Genomic DNA, 22,281 nt, shown 5'->3' with positions numbered 1-22,281 from the left:
CTCTATCCATCCATCCATCCATTTATCCATCCATCCGTCCATCCATCCATCCATCCATTTATCCATCCATCCATCCATCCATCATTGCATCCATTCCTCCTTCTATCCATCCATCCATCCATCATTGCATCCATTCCTCCTTCCATCCATCCATCCATCCATCCATCCATCCATCCATCATTGCATCCATTCCTCCTTCCATCCATCCATCCATCCATCCATCCATCCATCATTGCATCCATTCCTCCTTCCATCCATCCATCCATCATTGCATCCATTCCTCCTTCTATCTATCCATAGACTGAAGGGACTACCCTATAAGATCAATCCATCCATCCATCCATCCATCCATCCATCCATCCATCCATCCATCCATCCATCCATCCATCCAAATCAAACAAAGGCTAACCAACCAATTGCAATATTCAACACAGTCCCTTGGCAGCTATGACAATGACACCCATACCAGTGCAGTACACCCATTGCCAGATGTAGAATCTTGCCCATCTGTGGGGTTACCGGAGGTCGTCTGTGTTATGATTTGGTTTGGTGCTGCCATGTGCTAGAGTTTGTGTGAGAGACAGACACCCATCTGTAGGGGATAACCCTGTCAAACTCAAACAGATGATTCTTCTCCTTTTAGTTTTGCTCTGTTGTTTCTAAGAACTCTACATCTTGTTAATAATCCAACAAGACAACGGTGCCAGTGGAAAAGAGTTCCTGGAGTTTAGTAAACTTTAGTTTCTTTGGGATGAAATGATTTCTTTTTTGTCATAGGCTGAAAAATATAGTTTTGAAGGAAGACCATTTGATATCTACTTAAGATTTATGGATTTTTAGTTTGGTAATATCTTAAGTTCACTGTATTGGTGTTATTTACAAATTTCTGACAGTTTTAGATTCTTGTGAACGAAATGCTTCAAATATGTTTGCATCTTTCGTGAGCCTGAGCGTAGTTAAGATTAGAAGAACAAGTATTTGAATTTTAGTTCATATGAATTTCAGTTTCCTTTTTGTGTTTTTTTTTTTACGTTTTTTTTTCTTCTTGAACTAAAGAATTTCTATGGCTACCAGTATTTTTGAAAGATTTATTTAGTGGCCAAATTATACATGAATTTTGAATCACGGGGAGGGGGGGCGTCTAAGATGAATACCATGTTCTAGGATGAAGTAATGCTAGGGTTAGGGTCATCGAAAGTGTGTCAAGAAAGGGAAAGGTCATGGGAAGGTCACCCTCAAACTGAATAGCCGAGACAGTTTTTAGTCGTCTGTTTTCTTCTATCAATTTTCTTGTCCATTTTTTATGTTATATCTTTTACGGTGTTTGCCTTTCTTTTTGGAGAATTTTGTCCAACTTGTTAGAAGACTAGTCAGTATCAAATTTCGCCCCCTCAGTGGTTCTATAAGTGTTGCGGTGATTAGTGATGAGTCAGAGGTGTTCAGGTGTGAACAGGTGAGTCCCGACAGACAGGTGTGGGCAGGTGTGTAGGTGGCAAGGTGTGGGCAGTGTCTCAGGTGAGGTAATGTCTAAAGGTAGAGTCCAACCTGTCTAGATTTATGATGACTACTCAAGAAAACGGGTACATTAGAGTGATTAGACACTATGGACAGGATTCTTATTCACCGGCGTCAATAAGGAAAATACCTTAAAATTGGAAATGTTGGAATTCGTGGTGGTTTTATGTTTGTGACCTCTTCACTGAGGTAATGTCTTAAGGTAGAGTCCAGCCTGTGTAGATATGTGATGAATACTCAAGAGAATACTTAACTGAAGAAATAGCAACAGTTACTATAGACTCTATAGACAGCAGGGTCAAGGGGGAAAATACCGTAAAATGGAAAATGTTTGAATTCGTGGTGGTTTTATGTTTGTGACCTCTTCACTGAGGTAATGTCTAAAGGTAGAGCCCAGCCTGTCTAGATATGTGATGAATACTCAAGAGAATACTTAACTGAAGAAATAGCAACAGTTACTGTAGACTCTATAGACAGCAGGGTCAAGGGGGCCGTAAAATGGGAAACATTTTCATTTCTGTTCTGTCGTCAGCCTTCCAACCCCCTTCTTTCAACCATAGACTTAAACCACCGCAGAACACTCAATTTTCTCCCAACCGTAAATTAAATCTCTGTGGACATTCCCATTTTATAGTGATCTAACTTGACTTTTAAGGGACCAACAAAAATCTTTATGACGTTATGTACGTCACTACAACATTTTTTTATTTCATACTGTTGTAGAGAAGGTTTGGGATTTGTTGTTTAATCTTCATTGATTAGTATGGTGTAAAGAGAAAGGAAAGGGGGGAAGCAAAGGTGACTCACCTGATAGAGGTCACAGAAAGGTCACATTCAGTTTGCAGAGGTTCACATAAGGGTCTGCATGCCATTTTCCGCCAGGCGTAGCGAGCTATTTTGATTCACCGTTCATTGTATACATGTAGCAGGCCCACTCAAATTCAATGTTAAACATTGTCAGTAAATCTATTGTAAAGCATAATCGGTCCCATTAATTCTTCATCACATGTTTTTTTATTGTCAAATGTTTCATTGTGCAAAGTCAAATGCCAGATTGCTAAAAAAATTCCTGGTTGTCTCAGTGTTTGCACATACTTTGCCAGACACCTGAATGAATACAGTTTTCCAATCCAATGAATACCTTCCCAAAACATTTCGTAAGGACTGTAAATGCAGAAATGCTCACGGTGGTTTTACGTTCGAGGTTTTTGCGGTGACCACTTCAACCGCGAACATTTTTTCCATTGTAATATGAGACTGCAGTCTACCTCTCCATTTTCCTGCAACTGCAAAAGTGAATCCCCGCAAACTTAAATGCATTTACATACAAGCTTTTATGGAAATGATTCAGTTCTGATCTTAACTCCACTTGGATTTTTACTGGCTGAGTTGCCCATGAAAACACTTCAAGTATCCTTGCTTGTGTTACTTCAAACCTAGAAATAATATTTTCCCAGCAAGACTGTCATTCAGTAAAGTCTAACATATGGGATTTTAATTTGGCAACCACTGATATTGTGCCAGAATATCCTACAGGGGTGATCCCATATTACTCCATGGAGGGCAGACTGGTACATTTTGTACCTCCATGGAGTTACCTTGGCAAGGAGGTTAGGTTCTCATCAGAATGTATTTGTTAGTTAGTCAGAAGAAGTAGTAATTTTGCTTTTTTAGTAGAAAGTTGCCCATGGTCTAATTGCAGATTGATAACATGAAAGGGGTACAAATAGTGTAAAACAATAATAGCAAATGTCGGATCTCGTCTAAAAGCTAACTCTAGATTCTGGGTAATTATGTTCGACTTCTTTCCCAAAGACAGTAGAAGACAAAAATTCTATTACAGAGTTTTGTGAGTTGTTTTTTTTCAGTGAACGTGGAAAAATTTAGGTGGAATTTGGCGGACTCCTTTTGAAAGTCTTGCCTATGCTATAGTGTAAACAGTAAATGAATTTGAATGGCAGATTTTGTCACAAAATGTAAGAGTTTAGGTTCATGCTATAGTAGTACTAGTAGCAACATTTACCAAGGGACTGGCAAGCCCATGCAGTGACCTTGGGTTTGACCTTATGACAGGAATGATCCATGTTAACATGGGTGGCTGATCTGTAATCTTTCACATCAGAGGGTCTCCAGGGGTTTTCCAGTAATCCTTTACCTCTACCTGAATGCAGTACGTTGTGAAAGATAAGAAGAGTAGAAACAGACAGAAACAATATATATCCTGACTCCCGGTATTCGAACCCAGGCAGATAGAATTATGATAGATCACAAATCCAACGAGCAAACTACTACCCTACAAAAGGCTGACAGCCATTTGGCATAGTCGTTTTGTGGTACTTGAACCACACTGTTACATTGTACCGAAGTACCAACTTTAACCTCAGATTCCATTCTGCATTTCTTTTTATAATCCGAGAACCAACAAAGTAGATTGTTGTGGCCTTTGCATGATTTACCCAAAGCCACCACTAAACATAGCAGGAGTCTGACCAGGAACAAATTGCGCCCATGAAGGCCAACTGATGTTCCCTGAGGTGTCACAGGTCATGTCAAAGGTCAGGTCCTCCCCTGGTCACAGTGTACTCCATCAGGAAGAGAGGACACCTGTGTTTTGGTTTTGGGAGGTTGGTTCCAGGTACCCCTAGGAAAACTGTCACGCTCCCGGTGTGAAGGGACAGTACAGGGTCCTAAAACACTTTTCCAGCTATGGTTGGCGTACTGTAAGTCCTGGAATATTTGCAGTATTTTTAATTTCTTGACTTCTCTGCTGTGAAGATGCATTTTTATGATTATACATGTATCTTTTCTTAATCTTATGATCTTTTGTTCTAGACGTGCTTCGGTTTTTGTTTCTTGATGGCAAATAGTTTCTGATATCAGAAAGAACTGGTGTAGATTTGGTCCCACTTGCTTTGGAACTTTAGCTCACTTCCTCTAGATATCCCAACTCACTGACCATTTAAGAACAGGACATAACCCTCTCTGTGTGTTGTGGCTACTAGCCTATAGACCAATCCTCCTAGCAGCTGTGTTTCAAACTGCAGATTGCAGTAAATACAGTAAGAACCAGTATAGTACATTACTGTGGCCTGTGGCCATCCCAACTGACCATGTAAGAACAGGAAGTCCCCCCATCTGTGTTTTGTGGCTACTGGTCAGTAGGGAGAAACTATTAATTCTGTATCTAGCCATGGGGGACTGGCTAATGTGCACCAGGTGAGAGTGTGGAAATAGGGTTAGGATAAGGAGAGGAGTAGAGGGGGTTCTTGTCAATGGGAAGGGTCAAGATCGGTCAAGGTCTTTATTAGACCACACAAATATATGCTGTTGGTTCAATGAATACAATCAATGTTTTTGTGGTGTTTCGAGTTATAATTCTACATTGTAAATACATGCATATTTGCGGTCTGGAGAATTGATTTTTCCAGAAAATGGGATCACTTACACTAATAATTACAGGCTAATATGTACATAGGTACAGTGATCCTAACCAATTGCAATAGAGTAGCATGACAATAAAGGATTTTGTATTTTCTCTTGACTATAGGATTGAATAGAACAATAGGAACGGAATGAAAAGCCTTTCTAGGCTGCACCAATTCAATTTGTCGATCCTTGGATTAAAAAAAAAGATAATGCTTGATTGGAATATCAACATAAAGACAGAGTCTGAGAGGAAATTCTACACCTTGGTTTACACACATGGATGAAGGTTAGACATGCAGATAATAAGATACACAGGAAAACAGTTACTCAAGCAACTGGATATGATTTTGGAAATGGTCGTATCTTAGTTCTTACACAATTTCACACAGGGTGAACAGACTCAGATGCCAGTTCTCCTCCCAGCCCTCTGTTTTCATGATGTTCTTTTCCACAAATTTTACAAAAGATAATCCTGAGAACCAATAAATTGAATTTGTATGGCCAGAACTCATTCAATATTGACACGTTTTTGTGCCAAGGTAGACCTAGTTTTGAAAAGTTGACAAGATAGGATTAGCTGTATGGGAACAAGATTTAGTTTGTGATAATGTTTCTGTATGACAGCCTTCAAGCTAAGAACAAGGCTCCTCTGACACTTGTATATGAACCACGCAGAATTGATTAGTCGCGTCATGTCAGAAGAAACCACAAGACATTCTTTTTCCCATTCATTTCTGTATGGCCTGTAGATTAGTGTGACTAACTGATCTTGTACCCAAAAGAGTCACTCTCCTCTAGGGTTTCCCTGGCACCAGGTGGAACACAGAGGGAGGGAATACTATAAATGCAGAAATGTTTGTGGTAGTTTTATGTTCTCGGTTTTCGCAGTGGCCGCTTCACTGCGAGCTTAAAACCACCGGGAGCATTTTTCCTTGGCAGTAAGAGACTACATTGGATAGTGCTATCGCGAACACTCCATTTTACAACTACTGTGAAAGTAAATCTCCGCAAACTTAAGTGCATTTATAATTATCGAACAAGCCACAAGTGTGGCATCAATGGTAGAGTGGCTAGGCTAGCTGACACATGATGTAAAGGTCACAGGTTTGATACCCTGATGGACCATTGTGTCCTTGGGAAAGCTACACGACTTTCTTCACTCCACCCAGGTGTAAAATCATCAAACAAGAAGTCAAACCTCCCAGTAATAGAATGTGCCAGAGTTTCAGCCCTATAAAATGCTATTAGTGCCAGGGTTGGCCGCTGACCCCAGAAAAGAGACACCTGAACAAGGCCGAAGTCCCTAACTTCCGGGGTTCATGCGCTAAACGCGCGCAAAAACGCTACTTCGGGGGAATAAGCTATCCCGGTTATAACCAGGCACACAGGGCATGTATATGTGTGCCGGATATATCCGGTTTGGGCAGTTAAGGGACTATGGGATCAGTACGCGAGTCTAAATAGCTAAATATTTCGCTGCATAACACTAGTTATAACATTTATTATTTGATCTTAAATTTCTGTAGTCTGGGGAAAAACTAAATTTTAGAAATAAGTTTTGTCTGTTTGCCTCATTGACCTCGTCTTCAATCTATCATGGCCGCCCGAGAGAAAGGTGTATAGCCTACAGGTGCTACTGCACAGAGTTAGAAATGTGAGAAGTGTGTGCTATAGGAATTTGTAACAATTTGTAACTTATTCTAAAGAAAGGGAATCACACTTCTGTATAGCTACAAATTTGTTGTAGTGTGTAGTGTGGTGTTATTCTCCAAGCAGAGGTTGAGTTGCACAGATATAGTAGTAGTCAGTATTTTAACCAGCTCACTCTCAGTAAAAATCCAGACTCTATCTCTCAGTGAGTCAACCTCTGCTTAGAGAATAGTGTGGTGTACTGTAAATGCAGAAACTTTCGCTGTGATTTAATGTCCATGGCAGTAAGAGACTACAGTGCATGGTGCTACCGCGAACATAAAACCACCGCGAAAAGTGTTTCTCGCTACTGCAAAATTAAATCCCAGCGAACTTAAATGCATCTACAATACTGTATAACTGCAAATGAGTTAGTCAGGCCTACAGTAGGCCATCTGTCCTTCCCATCCACAGGAAGTAGCTGCAACTGCCCCTGTTTTCTTTGCTCCAGTCTTTGGGGATTTTCTTTCAAATGGTGACCAGACTTCCTTCCTCTTCTGCCACTGGAGGCTCTGCATGGGGTTTGATCAGAAACATACTAGCAGTGTTAAAAACATTTTGCTGTCTCATCTAGTTCTAGGCACATTTTGCCTCGAATGTAGTTATCCATGTCTCAGGTTTCAAGAGTATGTCTTTCAAAGCTGTCAACAGGTATTTATTTTACCTGCTCTACATTATTCTACTCAACTCTTATTCCTATTTCTAGTTTTCGCTTCATATGCTTCATTCATAAGTTTACAATTTATATCAAATGTTTTTATATATGATTCAAAGTTACAACATGAGTACATAATATTATGTACATATTGCTACAACAAGCAACATGCAGATGCAGACATCCTGGCTTCTTCATTGGTCCCTGTTCTCTAGCTAACAGCGCTATCTAGAGATTTTTTGCAGAACTGCAGGCTTTCGGATGCATAGTTACATTTGTACCATTACTTTTCACAAACTAGTATTAGACCATATTGATTTGATGACATCGTATGGATGACAAAACTAGTGCAGGCATGGAAATAAGATAAATGTTTGCAAAAAAACTGAAATGTTAGGAAAGTGAACTAACATATGACTAAATACACAGAGTATGTATAATAGAGTATGTACATTTTTATCCTTTCACATCTTCTTGACTTTGGAATTGACTGTGGCATTCTATAACATTAGTTTCCATTTTTCTGCTGCTTTTTCCCCCCAATATATGGCACATTTCTGATGGTTTTGCAGCTTCTTGGTAATCTCCAAGCAGATTCTACGGTAGCATAAGATAGTATCAACAGCTGGCAGTGGAGTGAAGCCGGCCTAGGAGTGAGTTTGGCTACCGGGGAAAAATGGCAAATGGACACATCTTGGCTGACTACACTCCTTGGCCAGTTTGGTACTATTTTATGCCATTGTAGGATCTGCTTAGCTTCTTGGTATGATTTACAGTATGGTCAAAAGATTTTTCATCCATAAAGTCATATCGATGCGGCCTTATATGAACTCTTGTTTCACAAGAACAAGTACCAAGTGTGTCTTGTTGTATGACTGGTTTGTGTTGCTCCCAGTTGCTATTCTTGTGAGCGGAACCAGCCACTCCCATCTAATGATATAAACAAAAGGCTGTCTGATCTTATCATTTCTAAAGGTTTGGCAGGTCGTGATCAGGTGTAAATAAATGTACCTGTCAACTTGTCAAGGCTTTTTGTGTGCCTACAAAAAGTATGTGTAGTTTGTGTGTTCAATACTGTAAGTACATTTACGTTCGCGCTGGTTTTAAGTTCACGGTACCACCATGCGCTATAGTCTCTTACTGCCATGAAAACTTGCAGAAACTTTTGTGGTGGTTTTAAGTTCGCGGTAAAGCGACCACTGTGAAAACCGCGAACATTAAACCACCGCGAAAGTTTCTGCATTTACAGTATCTGTATATCAAACAACCCAACCCATTTAATTTATCGATAACCTGAGTAGTGAATGTGCAATGAAGTATCATTATATAAAAACAAGGTCTGGGACAATGAATGTTAATGGTTATTTGCTTTTCGGATCTTTCTCATAAAAGTTGATACAAAAAGTTGAAATTGTTTGCAAGCAAATCACATCACTGCATTGTTTCATTCAGGATTCACTCTCGTGATTTCGTTTGTTGACAATTTTGATTCGGCGAGGTGTGCACAAGGGGTCAATTGATTGTAGGGCTTGTTTGAACAGTTAATGTAACATGTGATGGAAAACAACACCACTGTTTGTCCTTCTCTTCTCCATTCATAATTTTGTGACTGGTAAGAAAGTGTGGTTGCTACCAATGTAAACATCCTCGTATTTTTAGCACAGAGAGTATTGCTTTTTGTTCTGTTTCAGCCACAAAAAATGATGTATCACGATCATCCCATGTCTTTATTGACTAATGACTTTTCTTCTGTTGTATAAGTTACATTGATCTGTTTTGCTAAAAAGCATTGTGCTTCTTTTACATTGATCTATTTTGCCAATGTGTTATCAATTGATATATGACCATATCAACAATCAGCATGGTGGAAAACATGACTTAGCATTTTTCATTAGCTTTGACGTTTACATAAGATTTTTACCTGCCAACAGAAATACAATTTGCAAAAGCAAGTTTCCAGTTTCTGGTGTCGGTCGAGAGTATTCAATAAACCAAACGTAACGCAAACATATTTGGGAAGTGACTTATGTTCCCCCTATATATGAAAGTGGATCTATAATCACCATCGCCCTAATATGGTATCCGCCATGTTCTTCCTTCCCAGAATTCCCCAGTCTGGTAGCTGAGACACCAATTAACTGCCATCATATTCCCCCTATATGAAAGTGGATCTAACTGTTGCCCTAATATGGTATCTGCCGTCGCCCTAATATGGTATCCGCTGTGTTCTTCCTTCCCAGAATTCCCCAGGCTGGTAGCTGAGCCACCAACCGCCGCCATGAGTTCAGACGAGAACCCTGATTGGTTGGGAGAGCTGCTGGCGGAGATCCAGCTGGAGCAGTTTCTTCCGAAGATCCGGGACGAGCTGCACGTGACCAGACTGTCCCACTTCGACTACGTGAAGGGGGAGGATCTGGAGAAGATCGGGATGGGGAAGCCCGGGCAGCGAAGGCTCATGGAGGCCATCAAGAGGAAAAAAGCTGCCCAGAGAAAGTCCTGGTTAGGAAAGGTATGTCTTGTTTACATGTGTTATCATTATTGTCTTCAGCGTGACTTTGTCTTAACTTAAGCCTGGATGCCAGACCCCAGCCCAATGTAAAAAAAATCTACTGTGTGGTTTGAGATCGGGTGGGGGTCTGGTATCCAGGCTATCTTAATTTGTTTTCAATCATCCAAAATTCAGCTCCTTTGCAATCGTAGTTAGGGTGTAATAGGACAGAGAAGGATAGTCACCATATATGAGGTGACGAAAGCTGGGCAGAAAAAAAATGATGTCATGAAAAAAGCTGCTCAGCAAAAATTACATGTATGGTTAAAAGCTGCACTAGCAAAAGTCTAGCATTCAAAAGATTTGGGACAAAAGCAAGATTTATTTACTTCATGATAACTGTCACATGCTACATAACATACTATCAATTACAAGATCTTACCATGTGTCTGATAGCATTTACTGATGACCATTTTTCTCCCAGTCACCGTAAATGCAAGTTAGCTTCCCTGTGCATAAATGTGCACTAGAAAATCATGAAAAACATAAACAATATAGTAGATAACATTGTTCTTTACCAACAGAATGATTTAAGTATTTACACACATTTATGTTATAATCACACATAGTTGTGTATTACACTGTAAGGTCATCATTGTTTGTGAACTATTACAAATATTGATATTACCAATGTACATTGTTTAAGTCATAGATAACTTACCGACTTACTGAAGAATATACGAATATTAATTTCAAGCTTCTATTAGGAATTATTAGGAACTATTAGGAATGTAAAATGATATGCAAGAACCAGGCAGTATTATGAAAGAAATGTCAAGATGATAGTATGTTTTTAATAATGATGAACTCTTCTGACAGAAAATTATATCATAAGGCTTAGTCAATGTGGTGGAAGTTCTTGTTGCAATGGTCATAGAGAAATTCTTACCCAAGAAATTTACAGTTTCTTGACTGCCTGACCTAAGACCTTTGTCTTAAATCAGTCCTTCATCAAGGTGAACTTCAAAGTGTGTTTAAACTTGTCCTGGGGCAAAGAGTGTGGGATTTCCATGTCTTCATGGGAAGTACAGAAAGACCTGACCCTTGGAAAGAACCACCGCCTTTGTGACTTCACCCTCACATGAAAGCCCGCCACTGTTTTAAAACCCCAGCCACCTATGTAAGAGAGCTGTGAAAAGGAAATACAAATTTCATGGGGCATTTGCTTCCCCCTAAGGTGAGAGAGGACTGACAGTGTGTGCATTGTTTGTTTGGGAGGAGTAGGGAGTGGTGGGGAGTAGCAGGAGGGCTGTGTGCATGGGGAGAGACAGGTTTTCCTCCTGGAGGTATACAAGGCCAACATTGCTGATGGAGTTTGCAGGTGTTTCTGTGTGGTTCTTACAACCTTCTTACAACAAAGTGTTGGTCTTGTTTTACCCAGTTATGTAATGTTCTCTCTCTCTACGTAGTAAATTTTAGCGGGACGACTTCTTTTTGAAGTTCTTCAATGGGTTAGAATGACACATTCCTGCAATGGGTTTCTCTCTCTCTGTTTCAACTTTTAATAAGTACTATAAAATTATGAAATATTTGTGATGTTTGTGGTTAACTGGGGATGTATTCCATTCCTTTACTTCGGTTGTTTGAACGGAAAACGTAGAATAATGCAAATTTCAGGAGGACCTGTGGCTGAAGAATTTTGTAGGTACAGGTAAAAGTACAGATACAGGTATACATGTACTTACAGATACAGGTACAGGTACAGATACAGGTACAGGTACACAGCCCTATTGGTAGGCTAGCAGGCACAAAATCATGACATCATAGGTTTGAATGCTGGTATTACTGGATAATGTGTCCTTGGGAAAGACATTTTACGCAATTTTCCTCACTTCACCCAGGTGTATAAGTGGGTATCTGACTTCTGTTTGGGAGGTAAAAGGCAGTGGTAAGAGAGGGAAGGGCTCTGTCTTCCAATACCGTGCTCTAGACACAGTGGATAACAACCCAATGCCCCTATGGCCTCAAAAAAAGGCTATGGAACTACCTTTGCCCTTTTTCACAAGTACCTTTTAGAGACGCTCCTTTTTGTGTGATACTGTATTAGGCAATCGCTTATGTAATGACAGTGCACAGAGGAAGTCAGAAAAGGTGAGGTCATAAAAGTTTCACCTGTGCATTGTTTGATCAGCGACTGTGTGTGGGCAGACGCCGCCTACGCACCCGCTGAAAAGATGGGGCCACGCGACAGGGAATCTGAAGTTTCCAAATTCTCGAATCCCCCTTTTCCCTAGATGGATACTGTAAATCGACCAAATTTGGACTTGTATGACTTTTAGGAATTGAATATGATCCATGATGTAAAACGTATGATTTGAAAGACAACTAAAGGCACAGAACTTGCAAGATGCACGTCTTTATTAAATCAGATGAAGTTTATCTGCAAACTTTGGTGGCTCCGTTGTCACTCAGTGTAGGTGGAGAGGGGGTATAACTCCAAAGGACTTTATCTTAATTTTGTGGTACTGGTAGTTTTCCTTGCTTTGTTGATTTCTATCAAAAATGTTGGGTAATTTTGTTTTTGTCTGTAGTCTGTAAAAGATCAGCAAATTATTGAAATTTTTCCTGTCCTAAGCAAAACTTTGGGACAGAAGAACGGGTACTAGAGAGATAGATCTAGAGCTCCCTTCTTGCTCTTACAATAAGTTACATGTACAATTAATTTTTTACTTTTGAACTCTATACTTGGCTGAGAACCAAGTTATTTTACTCAAGTGGCCTGAAATGCAATTTCCTCTCAGCAAAAAGAAAAGATGTCAATCATTCAGATAATTACATGCACCCTGTCCTAACATTGAGTTCTTTCTGTGTGAGCGACTTCCGGACAACTTATATATATCACAAAAAACTAGACAAAGGTTTCGCCATGCCATCTCTTTGCTCTGTTTATTTTGCCACTATGATATGATGTGTACAATACAGAAAAGTCCAGTGATAATATCAGTGTGTATTTGTTGATAAACAGTCAATATCTGATTTTTTTTTTCAGTTTGTTCAGTCATATGGACAATGTGTATGTTTGTCTGCAAAAATTTTGCTAAATACATTTGGAAAGGTACAAGTTTCTTAAAACTCCTTATCAATATTTCTTAAACTTTAATGCTCTTGACTTGGACAATTCTTGCTGTCATGGAAAATAAATTTTCTTGAGCATTGTCATAATGTTGCGAACAATCTTGGGTATAGTAAAAAAGAAACTGAGATAATAGCATTCCAGTTGGGGTAAGTATATCAATAGCACATGCCTCACGATGATAAATATCAAAATGAATATCTGTCTTTAGATTGACTGAACATCTTGAAGTTTATTAACTTCTTCCTTGAGACATGGGCATTTGTCTACTCCTTCCAGATAGATATCTTAATGATCTATGATAATGTGTATGTCTCTTCTTAGAATTGCAACATCCCCAAGACTTCTTCCGTGCCACCTGTTTTTTCCTACCATATCTCCTTAAAGATCAAAGATCCACAGCCAGGTGATTTTTCATCCCTGCTGTGCTGCCTCAGCTCATATAGGAAGAACAATAGGGACAACAGACCACCAACAAGGGGAAACAAAAGGGGCCCGGATGTCCGACAAAGAAGGACTGGCCACAATTAGTTCCCCTGTATAGACTGCCCTTCCTTCCTTTGTTTATTTTGGTCCTGTCTGAGGTGATGAGTGAGTTGGTCTTGACAGACAGGTCATTTTTTAACCCTTAAACTGCCAGAGTTTCAGCCCGATAAAATACTCTTAGAACATGGCCACTACCCCTCAGCAAATGGGAGCCCTTCAGTTACTGTGATTGTATCCACATAGTGCAGAAAAAGTGTTGTACTACATGTATGTAAAAAGTGTGGTATTATGTAAAATTTGGGTGTTAAAGGAACCCCCTTGGGAGTGGGGCAACCCCTATTTCACATAATCAAGCCATGCCCATCTTCTATCTATTACTTAGTACCAGGGAATGACCGCTGACCTCCGAAAAGAAACCTTCGAACAAGGCTGATACTTCAGCGGAATGCCCTATCCCGGTTATGACCTAAAACTCCAAAATCATACTACAGAAACAGTAAAGGGGGTAACTAACTGAAGCTGTGGTATGTAGGCAGCATTGCTATATTGTAAATTTCAAACAGCTCCATGGTTTTGGAACGTTTAAAAGAAAAATTAGTAGATTTTGATTTTGGTTACATAACTTGCTTCTAATAGCGTTAAAAAAAGTGCCTAGGGGATTATTATCATAATTATTTGCATTTTTCAAATAATTAGGTGCTGGTCCGTTATGAAGGTTAGACAAACAGGCAAACAATATTCAAATACAATTCAATCTCTATAGCTGGATAAAAAAATTCAGATTTACTTCTGGACGTTTATTTCCATTCAAAGTCTTGACATGTTCCCACTGTAGATATTTCTTTTCAAAAGAGTACAAAAGCAGGAAAGTGAAACTGTATTGTATCATAAAACACGTAATAACGGCCAGGAAAGTAAATAAAATCTTTTGTTTGCACTGTCATTATTCACAGTGCATTATTTTATCCCAGCATGATGATAAATGTTTTTATCATGACGTTTTACATCCTACCAAATTCTTCCTGCCATAAATGTTATGTGTATTCTGGCCATGTCAATGAAATTGCTTGTTTTTATGTCCGTCCTTAATGACATAGCAGAAGAAAAGAAATTTGCACTTAATATTGAATGATTATTATGCTCTTTATATGTTTATTTTGGAGTGGCCTCAAAACATAGGAGGCATTTGGCCTTTTTTCCATTTTCATATGATACCAATTTTATTAATGATATATCAGTCATACATTCTATGTCCGACATAGAAGATACTTTTCCATTGCTATGAATTAGTTGCTAAAAATCGTGAATGCACAAATAATGTTTGATTTGAAGATTTTAGATATTTGGAATAACCAGTGTGTTATATCTAAATGATTTAGATATAACACACTGGGTATTCCAAATATCTGGCCAAAATAAATGGTCTGCTAAATAAATATTTCGAAAGAAATTACAGCATCATATTAGAAATCTTTTTTTATCATTTGCATCAGCAAACTTCATATACAACAAAGTGTGGCATAAAATCAGATTTTTCAAAATTGTTCTTCTTGATCTTTCATGGATGTTGTAAAAAGTCTTGAAAGTTTCAAAGATTCTCTCCAAGAAACAAGTAGTTTTTTTAGACTTCTCTTGGACAGATGGTACATTTCCACTATAGTCATAGTGCTAGAACTAATAAGGAATGTATGCCAACTCCCCACACCTGTAGCATCGCTGTATTAATTTTTAAACACGGTTGCCTGGCGACCCGGCCCCTCTACGGAGTGGACCGGAGGTAGTGAGAACAATAGCTCCAAGGTCTGGGCCTGGTTGTGTGGCAGGTGGGGGTAGAAAGACACTTCCGGACAGTCCTCATAATAAATGGGGCTGTTGCCTTAAGACATAAGTATTGGAAGATATTGTTTCACATCACTTTGGCCACAGCAAGTAAAGGTTATATTTTGAACTTGTGTGTGTGTCTGTGTGTGAACAGCATAAATCCAGAAGCATTGAATGGATCCTGATGATATTTGGTAGGTGGGTAGTGGTCAGGAAAATGAAGGTCAAGTTTGATAATGGGCCCTCTAGTTCCTATATGCAAGAAGTGCACAAGTGAAAATAGTTTGGTAGCCAAGCATCACTTACCAAGCTGGTAACTACACACTGGTGACGCTTCTATTGCTACAGGGCTTGAAATTCATTTTAGGGATTAGGTGCACTGGTGCACCCAGCTTAAAAAAGCTTAAAAAATTGGGTGCACCACTTAAATTTAAGTAATAACCTAATAATAAAACTTAATTACAAACTTCAATTTCTTAAACAAGTACCATGGCAGACATTTTTATTATCTTTCTAACACTTAGATGTCAAGAATATGTTGTATACTAGTATACTTTGATATCTTTACATACATAAACGTAAGAAAATATTTGGGTGCACGGCTCCAATTTTGGGTGCACCTGGGTGCACATGCACCCAGTATTTCGAGCCCTGTGCTACCTAACTAGTTTTGCTTCTACAACTACACTCATGGCCACTTCTGCATGTACTTATCTTCCCATTTTTCCAAGCTCTGAATGTTGAGGAGTGGGGAAAATGTGTACCTGTTTTGTTTGCTAGTGTTACAAAAAAAAACTTACATAGGTGATAAGTGCAATGAGGTATTATAAAAAATAAATAACCGAAAATGGGGTCCAAATCCCTAGCAATCCCCTATTGGGAAAGGTGTTTCTTGTTTCCTCACTCCACTGAAAATGAAAACCTAACTTCTGTTTGGGACATCCTCTAGATTAGACCAATGAAAGCTCCTTGATTATATCCTGTATAATGTCCTTGGTCTTCGTAATGCCAGAACCACCATCTTTGAGGAGAGCGTCAAGCACGCCTATCAAAAAAGAGTAGATATCCTTCCCAGTCATGAGTGGATCAAATGTTAGAGTTATCAGGTGTCTTTAAAAGGTACACACTTTGCATAAAGTCAGAAACCTGAATCCGCCATATCTTTTTTTAAAATTTGCATTAGAATTGGTCATTTCCTCATCATGCCAGTCAAACCTGTTCTTCAGGCGGGAGGTATTTACATCATAATGTAATCTAATCAAGGAAATAGGAGTGGTGACAGATGTTATACAAAGTACATTTTGTATATTCTTCTCTTGTCAGGCTGAATAAAGTGTGGAAAAAATGTACTGATTGTACATGTAGTTTGAAATGGTAAAAAGAAGTTGCTCAGTTTTATTATCTTTTACTCAGAAGAGATCTCAAATCTACAGTAGGAAGGACTTTTTTACAGCCTTTGATTATTTTGATACAGCGTGTAGCTTTCATCTAGCAATTTTTTTTCTCTGAAACCAAGTGAAAAACTTCCAATGATAACTTTGAGTAAAAAACAGACATAGAAAGACACGTCTTTCAGGATAGTGGATTTTTGGAAACTGTAATTTTTTATAGAAACTTGCAAATGTCCCCTCACAAAAATAGACAGCTTTAGAATTAGAGACAAGAAAAGGTTTGTACCTAACCGGATACGACTTGACTTTTGAGTCTTTTCTGTCCTCAGGGACCACCCATCTTTAAAGTTTCTTAAAGAAAAGCCTCAAAAACAAGCTCGGTGATGGATTCGCGGTGACATTACGCATGGGTACCCCTCTCCTCTCCGAAGCCTGAGGAATCCTTCCCTCCGATTTTTCCACAATTTGTTTCCTGTTTTCCCTGCGTCTTTGATGCTTTGTCACGAGCACAATCAGCGGAAACAAGCCCCTCTATAGACCCATCAATTAATTCATCATGGAAGCTACAATCCGTTGGGAGCGGCATTGTGAACCGCGGACCTCCCTCGGGCTGAACACTAGACATATTTAAACACACTAAGTGTCTCTAAGAGATGGGCTCCACGGTTGTAGAAATTTCTTTCAGGAGAGGGGACCTTTCTAGTCACATTTATTATTCATCAATTGACCTAAATTAACCCCCCCTCCGGAAGACTGATACATGTGAATGAAGACCTCCCAGGTCTAACCAGGGGAAAGAAAGAAATGGTGACACGTTTTATCAAAGGGGTAAAAACATCACATGTCGGAAACTTTCCTATTAAGTTTAAATAGATAACCGGCTTTGTCAGTCCTGAACAATAACAGTTAGGAACGACGGTTACTTTTTTTTAAGGAAAGAAATTCCATCAATGTTACTTCCTGTGCGATGAATGAAAAGGGAAGGTTAGGTTTTGAAATAGTTTTTTGTTAGTAAGTTTGGGACAAAAGTAGTCAGAAAAGACAGTTACTTTTGAATTTACAAGAGGAGACAGTTGCTTTCTTCAAAAGGTGAAAGACCAGTATGGTGTATGTCACAAGTGATTGATTAGACGTTTCTCTTAGGAAACCGTTTTCGTTGATTTGAGACAACTACTGATAGAAAACACAATTCTTAGGAAATACTTTTCATTTCTTTGGTAAAAAAAGTGAATTATAACACCTCTAATGTGAATAAAAGTCTCATGTGTTGAAACACACCCCTGTGATCTAAAAAAAAAAAGAAGTAAGAAACAGATTATCAGAGGGACATGATAAAAAATGAGATAATCCAAATGAAACTCACTTGTCCAGAAGGCAGACAAGTTCAGAGCGAGAGGAAAAGCTAATCAAGTACTTCAAAGTTCCCGCCCACCCCCATTAACTGATTAGCTAGTCTCAATCTGTCACACCACACAAAGACCCCCTACTAGGACAGAAAGCCTGATCTATCATAGCCCCTTTCCTCATTAATGAAGGGTATAATGAGCTCGAGTCCCTCAGGGGGGTTGGAAAAAGACTTTCCAAGGTTTAGATGTATTGGCCCAGTTGTTTTAAGGGCCTTTTCTGTGTTTTTATGTCTGAAGCCCCCCAGCCAAGAGACAGACATGTCTGAAATGGTCAACATTTTATCTAAGAACAATGACTCGAAAAAGATGGAAACATCTACTTAGACATCACAAAACATGTCCAAACAAGATTTGTATCAATTTTGGTTAAAACTGTTGCTAAGTAAATGTCCCTGCAAAAGGATGTTACTTTTGTCTGCAACATTTCGTCATTTCATGCTTGCAAATTAAAAAAAGGGTATTTTTTTTCTCTACCAAATTAGGTTTACAGATCTCGCTCTCACTGAGTCTCAGTATTTTCCGGACGGTAAAAAATATCTTTCCAGGTTTAGCTGTTATTTTTCCTCCCCCGAAGCTTCATCGATCAGTCCCTAAGTTTACAGCTACTGTCAGTTATCCTTAGGGTTGTCAGATGATCTGTAAGTGCAGGTAAATATCTCCTAACTGATACCTGGTCCATTAGTCTCTCTCCCTTCAGAGCTGTAATCTTTACTCTCAGCCCATCTGCTAAGATGATTGGGTCCCTAAGTGATGATCGGGTTTCGTACCACCCAAGTTCAGACCTTGGTCATGTTGTTCATCAAATTCTGACCCTTTCCTCACTTGTTCTATCCAGACAGTGGATTATGTTTTACCATCAACGCTTGCTATATTTCTAGAAAATTATTCTAAACAGGTGGATTTTTGTGCTTTTTTGTTCATTCACAGGCAGAGGATAGAGTTCAAACTGTTGAAGTGATTGCAATTTAGGCCCCCTAGTGGTTGTCTTTCAGAAATGCAGATGCTTATTTCCCTTTAACCTGAATAACTATATGTATTGAAAAATTTTTGGTGCATAATATATAGGCCTTAGTCTTAAAGAAAAAAAAAAGTGATAACATCTTGCTGCTTCTTGAATTGTACAGAAGTGTGCTATTTTGATAAAGGTTTGCTTTCTCTAACTTGAAGTGTTTTACTGAACATTGTCTGCTCCTCATTTAGGCATCACCTATTAAGATGATTATGTTCCCATGCAATGATCAGATTTCCAGGTGTACAAGTCCAGACCCCCAGCATGTAATACATCAAAGTCTCTAACTGTCAGGATACATTGTCCTTGATATTTCCTGTTCTATATAAGGCCACACCAATTTAGTTTGTTGGGTCTCAGAACTGAATACAAGTTTAGAAGAACAGACGCTTAGGGGCAGTGCCAACCTCCTTTTCTGTAGCCCTTGGGCCACACATTTCTGCAAGCCACTACTGCAGGTGTGTAGTCCGCTGGTAGTGATGTGTGTCTATACTCTTCCATGTTTGTGCTAAGTGCTGATAAACAAAGAAAGCAGCGTGTACCATTCTTAATTAAAGTCTTTGGTTTGACTCAACTGGGAGTCGGCTCAAGACAAACCGAATGCAAGGCGAACACTCTACCCACACGGCCATTGTACCAGTCAATTTTACATGCAAAAGCTGACACCTAAAGCTCCCTCTTTCCGTGGGCCACGGATTCATGCCCCCTTCTGAAAGGAGTCATATCAGACCCTGACATGAATTCCGACTGCTTACTTCACAGAGTTTGATCCAGTTTTTCCCTTCAATCAAAGAACCGGTGAATTTTGATGTGTAGGCCCAAGATGCAGCTTAACAAGGTGGATATATAATGGGTTAGAGTTCAGGTAAAGGTTACATCTGAAGGTTTCCTTCATCTATTATTCAACAGGAAGCCAGGAACATGACGTGCTGTCATATTATTATCTGGAATGTGCTCGGGAATGACCTGCTTTTGGGACGATTATTGATATTGGGGAAAGCTGGGACAACTTATAATGTTAACGGAACTTGAAAAAAATGATCTTGAAGTAAAAGTTTGCAAATGTTGACAAGTCTTGAGATGGCAGACTTCACCCCCTTTACCAATACTGCTTTGCAATTATGTAAGAAATACGAACAGACAAACTGCATATGGACAAGCCAGCCAAACAGCAGCTCTGATTGTAGAGACTTGAGAGAGAGGGAGAGAGAGAGAGAGAGAGACAGAGGGAGGGAGAAAGAGGGAAGGTTGCAGAATAACATATCAGTACACTTCTATTATTGAGCATCAATCTGTTGATTTTTTTTTCTTTCTCTCCTTTTTTTTTCTGTGCAAGGATTGCTATGGGTGCAGCATTTTTACCTCCCTTTCTTGTCTGAGTATGACCGACAATTTTGCTTGTCAGTCCATTTTTCTCCAGGCCTTTTGTAAGGAGGACTGCTTTTTGAACTGACATTTCTTCTGATTAGATACTCCTTGTGATGTAGGATATCCCAAACAAGGTTTGTCACTCTGACAATAGAGTCGGAAACTTAGAGGTAGGAATCCAATGTCAAGATCAGGGGGAGGTTTGGCCAGTCAGGGTTATGTGATATCCTGGGAACACAGCAAGTTCAAGTAGCGGACATGCACCCATACAAAAGCATTTCTCCCTACATTCATAATATACTTCCGGTTACTAACAGTGGTAGGCGGCCTTAGGCCATTTGGACTAGATTTTAGGGATGACATCTGAAATTTGCTCAAAAAATTTAAAAAAAAATTGATGGTTTCTGATAGCAATGTATTTCCTACCCTCAAATTTACCATACTAAGTACTTTATTTGTTGAAATTTTTGCAGTGATTTTTTGTTTGCACTTTTTGCGGTGACAGCTTGAAGGGTGAAGTTCACACCGCCAATGTTCCCTTTGTCAAACTGTGTTTGACTGTAGCACTATCGCAAACCACTGCAAATGCTCCATTTTCTCCTTACCATGAAATTTTAATTTCATTTATTTTCATTTTTAATTTCTTTTATTTTTAAGAAAATAAAAGACACGAACTTGAAGGCATTTATACAACACAGAATGGGAACTTGCTTGTTGGGACAGAAAAATTGGACCCTGTCCGATTAACTATGAAAATTAATGACATCAGTTCTAGGGCTGTCTCCAGGACCCATCCGTACGTCCTGGAACAGAAATTTGCTGGTTGGGACGGACAAAAATTTCACCTCATCCATCTCCAAAATCCGAACTTCAGTGCATAAAATTGATGGAAATGTACTTTCATAAGCTTAAAATGAGAGATTTTACAAGAAAAACCAACAACTTGGGCTCCCAAACAATGAGGGAGCAGGAAAAAAATTCAAAGCTAGAGAAAGCCCTGATCGGTTCTCAACAATGAGTGGGATGGAAATAAAATTTAAAACTGGTGACAGTCCTGCCCAACACCCTGGTCAAATAGCCCCAACCACCAGAATCTAAGTGTTTGAACCCAGAGGCAGGTGTGAGAAGAACTGTGTAAACTGAGACTGATCCAACTTTCTCCTGAGCAAACATGGGTTAGGCTTATCTTGGTAGTCCTTCGGAGGCCGATGACATCATAGCTCGTTAAACCAATAGACTAACCTAAGAAAAAAACACAACTTTTAAGGGCAGGCCACGATAGTTTAATAAATTGTTTATCGGAGCTACTTTCTGTCATTTTCCTGTCTGACAGCCGCACTAGTGACTCGTTGTTGATAATACCGGTGCCAGGTTTTTTCTGACCACTTTTTGAATTGTTCTTTATACCCTCCAAAAACAGCCTTACAGTAGTACTGCTGTTTATGACACAATCAGAACAACGCATGTAAACACCAATGCTATGTAAACACCAATGCTACTGTTCTCCAACCAACAAACACACAACTCCCTCGCACGGGTAAACATTAGCAGGTAATCAGCCATGCTTCCCCCGTGAAGCACCTGATGTCACCACTTTGTACACAGGTAGGTAAAGAAATGACATCACCTGAAAAGTGGGGGAAGTTGTTAGGTTTGTGGGCCCTACCAGACAACAAGTGAGGCTGGAACATCTTATTTCTGTGGTTTACAAATTAAAGTGTAACAAATGCATGTATTTGGACCAAATATGGCAATCACTAGTTTACCTGTTTGATTGTATACCGAAGTTTATAGTGACTTGTGATTATAGTGGATAAAACATGTTTCCGTCTACTGTAGATGCCTTTTTTTGTTGTCTTATTTCACGAAAAGGAAAAAAAGTATTCTCGTTGGT

General features: G+C 39.2%; 1 protein-coding gene across 1 annotated transcript in view; it reads left to right on the top strand.

Annotated features, from left to right (window-relative positions):
• The first annotated feature begins 1,484 nt into the window (after positions 1–1,484).
• Positions 1,485–22,281, top strand: part of LOC118430411 (activated CDC42 kinase 1-like) — a 51,850-nt gene continuing 31,053 nt past the window's right edge. The window contains exons 1-2 of the mRNA XM_035841264.1: positions 1,485–1,515; positions 9,526–9,794. Of these exons, the coding sequence (XP_035697157.1) occupies positions 9,564–9,794 (231 nt within the window). The 5' untranslated portion in view covers positions 1,485–1,515; positions 9,526–9,563. The remainder of the gene's footprint in view (positions 1,516–9,525; positions 9,795–22,281) is intronic.

This window comes from Branchiostoma floridae, chromosome 14, assembly GCF_000003815.2.
Source record: "Branchiostoma floridae strain S238N-H82 chromosome 14, Bfl_VNyyK, whole genome shotgun sequence".
NCBI classification, from domain to species: Eukaryota; Metazoa; Chordata; class Leptocardii; order Amphioxiformes; family Branchiostomatidae; genus Branchiostoma; species Branchiostoma floridae.
This window is presented reverse-complemented; position numbering and strand designations above follow the sequence as displayed.